General features: G+C 37.0%; 1 protein-coding gene across 1 annotated transcript in view; it reads right to left on the bottom strand.

Moving 5' to 3' along the window:
- LOC306843618 (DNA-binding protein RFX7-like) overlaps positions 1 to 15,616 on the bottom strand; it is a 34,148-nt gene that overhangs the window by 17,182 nt on the left and 1,350 nt on the right. The window contains exon 2 of the mRNA XM_079375191.1: positions 9,418 to 9,451. Within this exon, the coding sequence (XP_079231317.1) occupies positions 9,418 to 9,451 (34 nt within the window). The remainder of the gene's footprint in view (positions 1 to 9,417; positions 9,452 to 15,616) is intronic.

Raw genomic sequence — 15,616 nt, 5'->3', positions numbered from 1 at the left:
GCTGACTGAATACCTCTTTCTGGCGAATTCTCTCATCAGAAACAACAAAGTTCAGACGTGCGTACGAATACAAGTAAGATATTAATTTCACAGTGTAAACAGCTTCAGTGATTTTAATGGGAGTTATTGAGAGTGCCTGAACTCTGACTAGACTGAATGAAAATGTTCTTTGCTCTCTGTAAAATGAAAGTTTTATAATTAGTAACTTACAATATTGTTATAAAATTCACATTAAATACAAAGTCAGTCATATTAAAAATATTTTATGGCATGACACCCATATCTGGTACTTAAGTAAAAAGTCAGGTTTTTATGTGTAGTTAATAAATTACACTATTAAGCCCGATTCAGACGGTAATTGTTTCTCATATGGACGTCTGTAATATATCACCTCAGTGATAAAACTCATGGATTCGGACGGTGATTTATTCACAGTGGAGGAGTGAGTTCTGTGATCCTGAGAACGCGTGGAAAATGTATTTAAAAATACTTATGTAAAATATATTCTTATTATTCCAAGCATATTTTATAATACATAATCCTATTTATTATTTATTTAAATCTCCTGTTTAAAAATAGGAAAATACGCGCTATAGTTGTATATAATTATATGCAATATATATCCGTTTATAATACGCATTTTAAAATTGTATTGCATACCTGCCGCTGCCATAATAAAGACCCATTTCGAATGTTTACGTGCTTTTCTTCTCTTTCTGCTCCCAGTCGCTGTGGTGGAGCAATTATGAAGTATTGTTCTTTTACTTTCCAGCATTTCAGAAATAAATATGTATGCAAATTATACCGAAGTACAACAGTTACCGTACGGTGTTCGGGAGTGTTCAAAAAGGGTTTAAACGCTGAATTTTCAATCGATTTCTTCTCGTAAACTCAGATGTGGATTCGGACGGCAATTAAATTACCACAAGACCTTGGTGTTTGTCAAAAAACAGTAAGTAATTTGGCCAGGGATTTTTACGGGGGTGGTGAGAGAAAAACACAGACGTCCTGGATTCGGACGGCAATTAAATCACCAACTACCCCCTGTATATGGTGAAAATCACTTACGTCCCCCTGAGAAACAATTACCGTCCGAATTGGGCTTTAATTTAGTTTGCCCATCACCCATTATAGTCAAATAACAGTCTATAAAGGTGCAAAACACACTTACTTACACATGTTTGAGATATTTCCTCATATAGTTAACACGTTTGAAATTATTTCGAATAAAATGGAAAAAAATGAATAAAACATAAGCCTACATCAGTTATACAGTGCTATTGTAGCTGCTGTGTGTCACATGACAAACATGACAAGCCCCCCACCCCCCTCAAATATCACGAGTGCATGACACCTCTGCCCGTGACCCTTCAGAAATCATTGTAATATGATGATTTGGTGCTCAAGAAAAATTCCTTATTATAAAATGTTGAAAACAGTTGTGGTGCTTAATATTTTTGTGGAAACTGATATTTTTTTTAGGATTCTTTGATGAATAGAAAGCTCACAAGAACAGCATTTATTTAAAATATAATGTCACACATTTAATGCGACTTTTGATCAATTTAATGCTTTCCTCGCCAAATAAAAGTGTTTTCTTTAAAAAAATAATAAACAGTAGAGTATGCAAGTGGTCAATGTGTCAACGGCATGAAACCAAGTGACTTCAATACTGTCTAGCAAAGAGGGGCATTGCAGAACGAAGGTGAAAATTACAGATGTTTGAAAGGCATCAGAGTTAGTGTTATATGACCTACCAAGTCAAACTGATTCACCAACTACCCAACAATGAAGCAATAAACAAATACAAATGAATTCCCTTTCACTTTCTACAATAAAGATCTTATTCTGATCTTCAGGTCTCTTTATTTCTCTTACAACTCTTGTTAAGTGTACGAGAGCACTGAACAGCTCTTCAAAGAGAATGTGTAAGATGTTTGGGTGGGGCAGAGCTGATTTAAATTCTGCCCGAGTAGAGAGCAGCAGACACGAGTCTCTCCCTCCAGGCGCTGCTCCCCATCTTCACTTACCCGCTCTTTCTCACTCGCAAACATACACTTAAACCCTTCTCTAAAGCTCTGCAAACATAAATTGGATAGAAATATTAAAGTGAGTTTGACAGGTTTTCTGCACCTGGCAACCCTCATGAAACTACATGCAATATTAAAACTCAGAGGCCTTTACTCAGCAAGCTGGGCTGAGACCTGCAGAGCTGTGAGCAGCAAATTAAAATAAACAGACTTCAATAGGATTGTGCGGCATAACCCTAAACAGGAAGTCATCCAAGGTAAAAATAATCCAGAAGAATGCCTAATCCCTCAGCGATCAGAGCAGTCGGTTAAGCCAGCATAAACAAGCTTTTGTTTTCATGGTGTCTGCCTGTGGGAGTAATGGAAGTGGGGATCTTCAAAAGTCCCACAACACAACTATATACCAACAATCAGTCCAAATGATCTCCTTGGAGTAATGGCCATGTCAAAATAAACAATACCAACACAGAGCTTATGAAACTTGGGGAAAGATTGTTAGGAAATGCACCTGTCACCTAAACATCTCTTCATCAGTGATGGAATCATCCCTCGCTGGTTCTCCCGCCCTCCCCTTTCCGTCCAATTCTAAGAATAGTTGTGTCTCTTTCGGTCTTTTCTATTCGTCTCTTCGTTGCTAAGGGAAAGATAGCTAGCAAATAGCTAAAGTTATCAACCACTGAGCGCTGCTAGCGTTAACATTGGAGAGGGGTAAGAAAGGTAAGTAAAAATGGCACGAGAATGCAGACGTCTCGGAGCCAAGTGAACAACCCTATTTAAGAAAGGACTTGGGTGACTTTTAAGGGTGGACAAAAATAAGCATGTGGAAAACAAAAACATTAACACATACACTACAGTTCTAAAGATTGAGGTCGGTAAACATTTAAAAAAAAAATTATCATCAATGTTGAAAACAGTTGTGGTAAAGTATGATAAAAACTTCATATTTCTGTGAAAACTGATTTATTTATTTTTTGTTAAGGATACTTTGAATAAAAAAATAAAAAAGAACAGAATTTATTTGCGATGTAAATCTTTTGTAACATTATAAATGCCTTTTCTGACACCTCTGATCCATTTAATGCTGAATAAAAGTATTAATTATTTTACTGACCCCAAACTTTTGAACGGTAGTATACAAGCCAAACTGGACATTTGGACAATACATATTTATGGAACAGCTTTTTTAAACATTTTCAACCTGCAATTTATTCATTAGTCTCAACGCTGAGATGAAGACACTGGAAATCAGGTCATGACAAAGTTAGGAAGAACCTGTAGCTCATCATCACTAAGCTCATTCATGCAGGTGTAATGTCCCCTGGGTAGTGTGCAGACCCCTTACTCAGCACTACAGAGCCTACTAGACATGCTTGAATAACTCATGCATTATTCAGATGGACTGAACCCAGTTCTTACTGACAAGCCTACAGAATTTTCACAAGCAAATTCTTCCAGGCCTGGATGCTGGAACAATTCAATACTGGCACAAAGTGATGATTCAGGAACAGTCAGGCACTCAAACCCCAAATGAGTGAATATAATGAATATAACTCAATTATTGTATTGTATCTCCAGCATTTTACATTAACTGCTTAAAAGCATAGTTCACCCAAAAATGATTCAGCATCATTTACTGTTTTTCCAAACCTGTACAACTTTGCTACTTTCTAATGTGGAACAGAAAATAAGATATTTATTAAAAATGTCTCAAAATATTTTTCTTTGTGTTCCATGAAAGAAAAAAAGTCATACCAGTTTGGAATAAACAATTTGGAACTTTCGTTCTTGGGTGAACTATCCCGTTTAAATACTAACCGGCGAAACATATCAGACCTGTAACCTTGTTTGTTACAAACAAAGCCTCAACACAAAAAAAGATCTAATTATACCCTGCTAGAGTTAAATGTTTATTTAATTAAAGCAGGCATTGTTTAATCTGAATTTCTCTTTTACAAGGTTGCCAAGAATTGCCAGAAAAACTGAAATATTATGACAGAATGTTGAACATTTTGAAGCAATACAGTTTTTTTTTTTTGAGTGACATGGTTAGCAAGATGTAAATGTGAGGTAATAAGTGTTAAAAAGCAAGGCTTTGTGGGATACTACTATGGAATGAAAGTTTCATGCGAGGAGGCTGATGCAAGACTCAGCGAGAGCTGGCAACATCCTGCAGAGGTCAACATGGGCAGGCTAGAGGAGGAGGGACTGGAGAGGACAGACGAGGTGAGCAGTGGACACAGGGCACACCGCCTAATATCTGGAGAGGATTGTGTGTTTCTCTTTACCTTGAGGGGCCATTACACATCACCCCACATAACTCAATGCCTTATTGGCTGCAGCCCTACATAACCTGATGGGAACCTCCTCAACTATGCACAAATTGTCCACAAATTATAAACATCAACACTGACAAACCCAATGCAAAGTCTACTTCACACTAGTTATCTTACTTTGCAGACAATTATATTACAATAAATTGCAAAAAGAATTCTCTTATGCTCACCACCGCTGGATTTATTTGCTCAAAATATTATTACAATTTAAAATAACTGCATTCTATTTTAATACATCCTATAAAATGTAATCAGGGCTCGCAAAATGTCTAAATCCCTGGTAGCCCTTCGGGCAGGTACTCTTCAGATTTTGGTAGCCCGAAAATTAATTTAACTAGCCCAAATAAAATAAAGACCATAAATGTCAATCAAAAACATTTTCAGTACACAAATATCAACGAATATCAAGGAAAGAGTTTTATTTTACTATTTACAAGGTATCTGCAGAATTTAAAAAAATCTATTTAAGGCAATTTGAAAAATTATTTCTTATACCATTTAACGCATTTAAAACTGTCTAAGGCCTTAAACTCTTCAGTTTAGTTGTATCAAATTTAAGGACCCGTGGGAGCAATGTTCCCTCATTTTTTTTCTTGCTGAGAAAAACTTCTCTATTGGGCGGACATTTCGGTCACCTGAGCAAAAGCATTCTTTATACCAGACCTGTACAATATCTATTTGATAAAAAATACTGAATATTATTTCACAAAATAATATTGTGCAATATTATTGCAATTTCAAATAAATGTTTTCTATTTTAATATACTTTAAAATTTAATTAATTCCTGTGAAGCAAAGCAGTATTTTCAGAGTCACATGATCCTTTAGAAATCATTCTAATATGCTGATTTTTAATCAATGTTGGAAACAATTGTACTGCTTTTTTATTTTTTATACTGTATTTTTTTAGACCTGTGATATTTAAAGTTAAAAAGAACAGTGTTTAGTCAAAATAAAGATTTTGTGTTACAATATAAACTATTCAAAAGTTTGGGGTCAGAAATGTTTTTCTTTCTTTTTTAAAGATACTTTCAAAAAGTTTAAAGAAAGTTCAACTTTATTCAGAAAGGATGTGTTAAATGGATAAAATTGATAGTAAAGACTTCTATTGTTAGAAAATATTTCTATTTTGAATAAATGCTGTTCTTTTAAACGTTTTATTAATCAAAGAATCAAAGAAAGAAGTAACAAGTAAGCAGCACAACATTTTCAACACTGATAATAAATCAGCATATTAGAATGATTTCTGAAGGATCATGGGACACTGCTGGCGTAATGATGCTGAAAATTCAGCTTTGATCACAGGAATAAATGCTATTTTATAGTATAGGTATTAAAATAGGAAACCAATATTAGAAATTGCAATAATATTTCACTATATCACTGATTTTTTCTGTATTTCTGAAATGAATACAGCTTTGATGAGCAAGCGACTCAAAGTCAAAAACTCAAAAACAAGGTCAATTATTTATCAGGTTTATAATATAGCCCCAACATAATATATTATCAAAACAAACTATTTAAACTGATAGAATAGAATAGAATAGAATAGAATACAAACTGAAGCCAAACTTAAGCTGAGATCTGTAAGTTAAATATATAAAAACGTGAACATATGAATTCTTCTATAGTTGTCTAAACATCGTTATGAAGTACAGTTTGTACAATACTCTTGTGTGTGACTGTATGTTTCAGAGTCTTGTTACCGTTCTTTGCCCATCCTCCGCTATTTCCAGCACTTAATCAAGCCACTCTTCTTTAATACATGAGGACGTTTTATTTCATGTCATTGTGTTTGCGTTGTCTCTCGTGTTGAGCGCACCGCAACTATTGAAGTATTGAGTTTCTACAGCGACTCATTTGGTGCACATCGTTCTCTTTCTATGAAACCGGCTCTAACTCTGTCGTGACATCAGCTCTATAGCGGTTTGCCCGAGCATTGCTATTCCTTCCCTTTTACTGCAGCATTCAATCAAATGGCTTCCCAACTCATTTTTGTGTGCGTAAGGCACATTATTTCTTCTGCGTGGCCGCCCGCGCGCTCAGCTTAGAGGGAATATCATATTAAATATCATATTTAAGGTAGCCCGTCGGGCAGGGCAGTGATACATTTTGGTAGCCCGACTAGAAAACACAATAGCCCCGGGACGTCAGGCTAGCGATTTTGCGAGCCCTGGTAATTTATTCTTGTGATGGTAAAGATGAATTTTCAGTAGCCATTACTCCTTGGTGCTCAAGAAACATTTATAATTATTGTCAACGTTGAAAAACATTCACTAATGTGGAAACTTAACTGTTGAGATTCTACCACACTTTACCTCCCCACTATAAACAATGCAGGGTATGTCGCATGCAGCGAACAATGACATTTACTTTTCAAAGCCCTCTGTTACAAAAGTCCCGAAGGTGTGAGGATATATGTGAGCTTGGACATGGCCAGAAAGACTAATAAGATGGGCACACAAGAACACTGCTTCCATTCTGGACTCGGCCTTGCGATCTTTATGTGTGTGTGTCTCTGTCTCATTGTTTTCTTTATACTTTGGATTAGCTTCCCCATAATAGGCGGTGGCTCTGTTATGCTAATATCATCATATTTTTCACTGTTTTGACCACAATGGAAAAACTGCACTTAAAGTCTGAACTCTACCAATGTCAGTGCTGAACCAGCCAAACCCTTTCTGAATGAAAACACCACTATAGAAGAGTCAAAGCAAAGTCAGCCAATACAAATGAATGACCTCTGTTTGGACATTCCACAAGACGGCATACATATAACCACACACCTTGTTAGGATAGTCTCGAATGTAATTTCAAACATTAAATAACCTAAATTGTAAAAAAAAGTCAATACAAATAAAAAAACTGTAGCATTATAAGAAAAGGCACAAATGTCACTGACCTTTAGTAGAACATTTATATTTCTTTGTCTTCATGCATGAAAGGACATATTTTGTATTTGACAGCATTTTAGTATTGTGATATTTGATAGTAGAAGCAGTATTCTTCAGTACAATGCCATCGTTTGACAGATCTGACTCACAAACATTTCTCCTCCGATCACTCGACAACCAACCCTTACAATTGACCATTACTATAACTAACCCAAGAACCAAAGAGAACCCATTTTTTTTTTTTTTCATAGGAGGGACGGACTGCCTTCACTTTGGGTTTGTGTTTAACACACCTTATGTAATTTATCCAACAGTCTACCTTAATAAATGCCCCAATATACTTCAAACGAAGTTTGTTTTCGTTCTTCGTTTGGGGGCAAAAAGAAATTCGAAAAGGCTGAGCGACGGTATATTGTTTTCGAACATTCCAACACCCACCGCACTGCTGGAGGCGGGGTGTAGATTAATGTAAACGTGTTGCGACGCTCGTGCGTCTGCCCTAAACACAACAACGATACAATGAAGGTGTATCTAGGTCTTTGATTAGTCTGGATAAATGATTACATGTTTTTATATTTTATGTGTTGTCATAATTTGATAAAAATAAAGGTTTATTATTTTATGTTCTTTTGGCATTTCATTTATTGTATATTTTTAAATTCGCTTTGAAAGAACAGCAGCAGCAGTATGGTGTAACATTTATTTGAAACATGTATTTGGTACTTGCTACCTTATATTTTTACTCTTTCATATCATTCTTTTCATGGCTTTGGAAAACTTGCATCTGATTGTTTCTCTACGTCGCTTTTTGCTCTGGGTCGTCGACACCAAGCTTTGTTGCAATTTCTTTCTAGAAATTAAATGCTTTCATTTAATTGCTGTACAAGCGATCGTACAGGTGCGGATATATCTGTGGCAGCTCAGCTATTCGACACATTGTATTTATGTTGCTAGTGACTTGGAGTTGTTGTTCCCCTGCCTGACCTCTGTTGAATGAGAAACGAACCGGGGAAAAAAAATTGTGCGTCAAAGAAGGTGGAGCTCCTGAACACACCCACCAATTGCGTAATCGCCAAGGACCAATGGTAGCTCAAAGGTGTTTAGGAGCCAAAATTAACTCCCCCAGAAAGTTCGCTTTGGTGAGCTGTTTCGAACTGCCAAAACAAACTCAAAACGAACTTCGTTTCGGCCTGATTTTGTTCAAAATGATGTCATATCAGTTTCTTCTTTGATTTCGTTTGAAGTATATCGGGACCTTAACAAACAAAATCAAGTATTGCTTACTTGTTACTGTCCAATCTTATTATGCAATTCAAAATGACTCAAATATATTGTGACGAGTCGGCTGCCTCCCCCCTTTCTATCATCACCACCCCGTCCCGTATTCGCCGTCCTTCACCAGGCTCCCGACGGGAGTGGGTGTGTGAGAGAGGAGTGGCGCTGAAACAGCCAGGGCTGGCGGCGTGTGATGAGGCGCACCTGATGTGAATAGAGCCTCATCACCGCCGCCGTTAAATGCCGAGCGTGCCTCTCCTCGAGAGACCGGTCTCTTCCCCGTGCATGCACGCTGGTGTCCTCGTGGGTCCAGGAAGGGTGCGTCGAGGAGGACTGCCGCACCCGTTAGGCGGCTGATGGGCCAGGATGCCGGGCCGCCGAGTCCCCCAGAAGCGCCGGGAACCCAGGAGATGGACGAAGCCGCGCAAGAGACGCCGCCGCCACTCGCTCCCGGCCCCAAGAGGGGAGCGCGTGCGGCCACCGGACTCCGCCCCTTCCCTGGACCCTTCCCTGACGAACACTACCCTCCTTCACTAGCCCCGCGGCACAGCGAGGACACCAGGTTCCCTGTTTATTTGGACACTTTATTTTCCCTTTTTATTGTTTAATAAAAACCTCTCCGAGGCTTGACGCCACACCCACTGTGTCTGTCGTTTGCTCCTCCCGCCACAATATTTAAATTAACAAATTAATACAATTTACTATGGTTTAAGCACATTTTTTCATGTCTATTGTAATGTTTTATAAGATTTGTAACCATAATATTAGATTATTAGATAAAGCTCAGGTTATTTTTTGTTGATTAATTGTATGATTGTTTTTGTTGATGTTGTATTTTCAGTGAATCAACAAGTTTCATCATATTTTTCCATATCAAATACTCACCAAAATGCAATCCACCTTTGATTGTACGGTTTTGCTGCAAAAAAAAGAGAAGAGAAAGAATCAGCATGACACAAGAGTAATTTGAGAAACATTCATAAAGCTGGCTTTATTAATAAATCAGTGGCATTCAAAACATCTTTCCAACCTCTAACCGACGGCCCTCAGACCAATATATCCTCAGGAACACGTGTGCTCATGCACAAAAAAAAGTATCTTGCAATAATGTTCCATCACACGGGGGTCTATAAATATTCCTGCCAATCAGAATGTGTTGAGCATCAGGATGTTTGAGGGACCAGAATGAACCAGTATGGAATCTATATACAGGTACAGAACAGTAGAGAGGGTCAAATTTGCACTCAGGGTAATGTAAAGACACTTTCCATGTGATGGCTGTAGAATCATTTGAACCTTCAAAGAACAATCGGTACATCCTGGGTACAGTAACAAGCCAATCTGAATTAAGGCTGAGATTTAACAAAAGACTCCTTAAAATGCTGAAATTTATCTCCTTAATTTCCTTCAACACCACAAGAAATGTCCCATCAGGCACTAAACAGTGGCTGTACAACAAGGCTGAGAGCCAAAACTAAAAGGTTAGGCCTAACTGGCACAAGGACAACAGAGAGCAGAGCACTTTGAACAACAAATCAGTGTAATTACAGAATGGTTGTTCATATGACTACCTTAAATCAAACCCGCCAGTTCTGGCCTCTTGTTGGTATAACTTTTACTTTGTCAAAACCAAATAATCTGCAAATGAGGCTTAAACAGGTAGATACAATTGAATATTTAAACCAGCAACATTTGTAACATGAATTAAGGTAATTACAAATTATGGACAGGCAGCCCTTGACAATTTTGCTATTCAATCACACATCACAGGATAAATCACAGTTTGGCAAGACATAAAACATATGTACACAACTTATGAATGTAAGACACGGTGGCAACACGGTCCCAAATCTCTCTTGCACTGGCCCTGAGGCTCGAGCCATCAGGCCATACTTACTGTCAAGTCCTGATTTGCCAATCAGCTATACCACACACTATGGCTTTTAATTATAGGCTATCCAATCAGGCAGCATGTTGTTCCTACATTCTGACTTCTTAATCCCATATAAAACTTTCAGGCTTATGCCAGAGGCCAAAGCCGAGCAGTATGTGTGTTCTAGAGAGTCAGTCATATGATTGTGTCTATGAGCAAGTAAGAGGTCAGGGAACTAATGAACTGTTACTAGGGGAGTCGCCGTTTGCTCCCACGTGGCTTCAGGCCAGGTAACTCTCATTAAACTGTATCTAGGTAGTCGTGAAGCAGACAAAGGATCACACCACTGTTGTCAAGGCAGGCAGTAAAAACAGGATTTCCTGTTAATGTCACTTCCTGTAGCAACAACAAGCCGACACCTGATTCTGACTTACTTAATAAGCTGAGAATGCAATCATCAACAGCAAAGTTGAACTGTATTAGTCTGGTGTTCACCTGATACACCTGAAACGGCCCTAGACAGCAGCATGCCATAATTGCACTGCAATATTATTTGTCATTAGGACTGGGCAATATGTCAAAAATATTGTATTTATTAGGGCTGGGATGATACGCCGATTCAATACTATCCCCATACTTGTGTGCCGATTCAATATTGCGATAATTGAGTATTGTGATTATATAGGCTAACTATTGCGATTTGATATTACAATTTAATGTTATTTTTGTTTGCTTATTAAAGACTAGACAATGGAAAATACTTGATTATACTCTTAAAAGCGACTCTATATGAGTCATATTAACAAAAACAATGCATCACATCTTTCTGAACCTTTATTTCAGGAGCATACACATAGGCCTGCACATTTAAAGTACATTGAACCATGAAACTTTCAAGTACCAAAACCCTGAACTTGAACAAATGTTCAACAAAATTAAATTCCTTTCTGAAATAAAATAAAGTGCTATGATACTTTGCATACCATTTTAGTCATGTTTTCCCGGCAATTGGGATTCAAAACGTGAACATGGAATTGGAATAGCTTTTCGATTCCCAATCCTCCTACTAAATTATTTCATTCTTACATGCAAAAAGACCTGTATGGTGACTATGAGGCTATGCAAAATATTTTTTGCAACTTACTAGGTTTATCATTTGTCTTTTTTTTTTTTTGATAATGTCGATAATCATCCGTCACCAGACTGTCGACGTGAACGTCACGATACTTATGATACATCTTCGATATACAATAATATTGTCATATCGCCCAGCCCTATACTGCATGATAATGTCCGATTATTTTTTTCATGATCAATCATTGGTGTGATTTTTCAGTATGTGTGCACATCCCTTGCACTTGAATTTGGACCAGAGGGAGTTGTGAGCGTTCAACAGCCTCTTAAATGGCAACATGGATTAACTACCACCACATTTATCCCATGCAATCATCAATCTGTATTAACAACGAACAATAATTTTACATATAGCCACATAAAGCAAATATGATATACATATACATTAATTTATAACAAAACAACTTAAAATCAAGTACTTTAAGGTTTGTTTTTTGCTGTAAACAGTAGCCTGATTTAAGCCACAGACTTTTATCCTGTCGGTCACTGCCCCTCCCCCTAAGATCCCCTCCTCCAGCTGGCCGCATGTGCTCCGATCATAACAGAAACGTAAACAACCGCATGAGAGAGAGAGAGACAGAGAGAGGTGAGAGGTCACTGTGTCACTGGTTGGAAGGGATAGTTGTGGACGTCTCTATCTTTTACTCTCAATAAGATTGTCCTGGGAAGAGGGCAGAGGCCTGTGAGCTTCACAGCTAATTCCACATGATCAGAGTGCTGACTTGAAACAGCCAGACATCACAACAGAGACTAACGCTACTGCTAGTCAGCATGACCTACATGTGTGATATTTGTGTGTCAGTGTGTGTGTGTGTAAGAGAGATTGACGATGAGAAAGCTCTCTCTCTCTCACCGACAGACAGAAAACTCCACTGAACTTGCTGAACTCAGCTACTACTGTGCTGCGTCTCATAACCTCATGTGTGCACTAACACACACAACTTAATCAAGCCATCAGCACTGAGCATACAATCATGCTACACTTAAATGGGAGTAATTTAGGTGTATAATACAGGCATAATATAATAAACTAAAGATATGTAACTGGTAAAACTATATTTACATAGGGTTCTCCTTTATTTTATTTTACACATCCAAATATTTGAAGCACAAATGAGTATCACTGGCCACATGCTAAAGCTATTAGCACTTAGAGTGCTGCTAATAGCAGAAAACTGAGCATGACAGGCTTCCTTCCAGCTGCTCCTCTAACAGGACCTGTCTGGCTTCCCAGACTGCTGTGACCAGAGAGGTGATCTAAGGTCTCAAACACATGGCTGCTAAATTACTGATATCTTAACTGGTAACTAAATTCCTGATAATCTTAATATCATAACAGGATTTCTGTCATTTAGTTAAGGTTTGGCATCATTTTGTCAAGTTTCAAGGGTGGCTACCTTGAAGGACCTAGATATTACGTAATATAACGCAAAGTCTGAGGTTTGGGGTCTTAAGCTCACCCAGGCTGTATGTATTTGCTCAAACATGCAGTAAAAACAATAATCTTTTGAAATATTATTACAATTAAAAAGAACGTTTCTATTTGAATACATTTTAAAATGTAATTCTTTCCTGTGATGGCAAATTTCCTTCAGAAATAATTATAATATGATAATTTGGTGCCAAGAACCATTTCTTATTTCATCTTATTTTCAGCTTAATATTTTTGAAATTTAAAATATTTTGTATTTTTTTAAGATATAGATTATTTGATGAAAACAAAGTTCAAAAGAACAGCATTAATTTGAAATAGAAATCTTTTGTAATATTATAAATGACTTTACTGTCAATTTTGAACAATTTAATGCATCCTTGCTGAATAAAAGTGTTGTTTTCTTGCAAAAATAAATAAATAGATGCATTAAAAAAATCTTACTGACAGCCTTTTCTCTTACAACTCTTCTGGTCTTTTTCCTGTGTGCAAATATAAATATAGTCTACTTTCAAAACCTAACACATTCTAAGTAGTGAAGAAATACAGAGTGGAAATGCTATGGTATGCTATGATTACTAGTTTGCTGAATATCTTCTTAAACAAGAAAACTGTAAACTTCATTGGCTATTTTGCAGACCTAATAGAATGTTTATGCATCAAAACCACAGACATAGATCCTTCCATTGTTTGAGCATTGGCCTAGATGTAGGCTAAACCAAAACAGAATCGTCTAACAGCACCAAAGAAGCAGTTGTGAGCCATTCTCAGAGACTGCAGTTTGGTAAAAACAGCTGGGCTTTTTGCCAGCGGTGCTATGGCTCATTTTCATTTCTCTTTGAAGGTGATTACCACCATTGTGTTTGGATCTCTTCCCCTCCTCCCAATTCCATCCAATTTCCCTTTATATGTAGATGAACAAAGATTCACACAGATGTACATGTGCTTACACATGAACATCCATGTAAAAATAAGGGACCAAATTCACCCCTGTTCAAACTCAGTTTAGTGAATTTAAGGTCTGTTGTTAATCTAAAATTACCTGACAGATTTCGCACAAATGAACTCTGAAATAAGCTCAAAGAGCTAAATCACAATATTGAAACAAAATTACAGCTCATTCTATAACAACCCCCTCTGCTGGCCTGTTGCTAAAAGTAAATTATTTTCCCCTAACAGTAACAGGTAAGATTCTAGTGATATATCGTCTACCTTCATTTCAGTAGGTATTGCTCCAGTAAGCAGTATTTATGCATTAATCATCTCCAATATCAATGTATAGATTTCAAGATATTCCCATTAGTGAAACACTTTACCACTGGCAAATCACAATCTCTTTTCCACAAGGTTTGCCAGCACCAGAGCCAAATACCCGATTCTTTTCCACAGAGACCGTCCCATGTGCCAACCAGCATGCCAAATGCAGATGGGGCTATCAGCTATCACATCGACAGACCCAACCTTTAGAGCTCTCCTCAGAGTGAAGGGCAAGGAGCACAGGCTGAGACAGTCCACTCATCATGAATGTCTGCTCCATTCAATAGTACTTAGAGCTTTAATGAACAGCAGAATTTGAGTGTGAATGATGCACAACTTAAAGTTAAAATTCCAGACATCATTCAAATTCACAACGGCGAGAAATATAGCAACTTAAATCAATAATAACAACTACAATATGTAAAAAAAAAAAAAAATGGTATTGGTATGCCAATGTTGTGATTAGAAAAGTAAACCAGTAATTATCAATGAGTGAAATGGATCATCAAAAAACTTTTGTTCTCAGGCCAGGTCCTGGAAATTAAACTGATATTGTAACATATTGTGTGTGTGTTTTGGTTAACTGAAATTAACTGGTAAAATAACTATCAATTTTGTATACAAGAATCTATTCCAATAGTACCACTGAACAGTCTAGTCCATTAAGTGCAGCTATATCGAGACAAAACTGTATTCAAAAACTAAACACTGTTACTTAATGAGTGGATTAATTGTTATTTATTTGTCCTCCTAAACAAGTCCACTTAAAGATTCCCAGGAAGTTACATTTAAGGTCAAAATGTCAACATGGTTTCATCACTCCGCTGATTAGCTGTACTGATTTATGTGTAATTCAATAAACAAAAGAGTAATGAGGAATATGCTACATACAAGGTTCCCACACCTTTTTACAATTTAATTTGCATAATCTTTTTCTAGTTCCTTATAAGAACTGGTAAAGGACACATACTGTACTTTGTAGTTCATGAAATATTTCAACATTTTAATTTTCAATGATATTTCCATTTTTTGCATGACCTTGGGAGCCCTGTGAAACTGAAGTTTTGAATACAAATTTCATATACATGCTGAAAACAACTGGGCCTCCATTATTACAAATGCTCAGGAGAAACACCAATAATAAATGCTGCCATATATGTATGTAACTATACATGTATATGTATGCAACTATATATATATATATATATATATATATATATATATATATATATATATATGTGTGTGTGTGTGTGTGTGTAACATGCACGTATGTATCTACGTATATGTGGGTGTTTGTGTGTATATATATATATATATATATGTTATACTCCCTTCCTACTAATACTGTACTGGAAGTACAGTAGAGTCGCTGCTGCAGATGCATGTCG

Source organism: Barbus barbus (assembly GCF_936440315.1).
Source record: "Barbus barbus genome assembly, chromosome: 2".
Lineage (NCBI taxonomy): Eukaryota > Metazoa > Chordata > Actinopteri > Cypriniformes > Cyprinidae > Barbus > Barbus barbus.
Note: the sequence above shows the minus strand (reverse complement) of the source record. Positions and strands in the feature narration are given on the sequence as shown.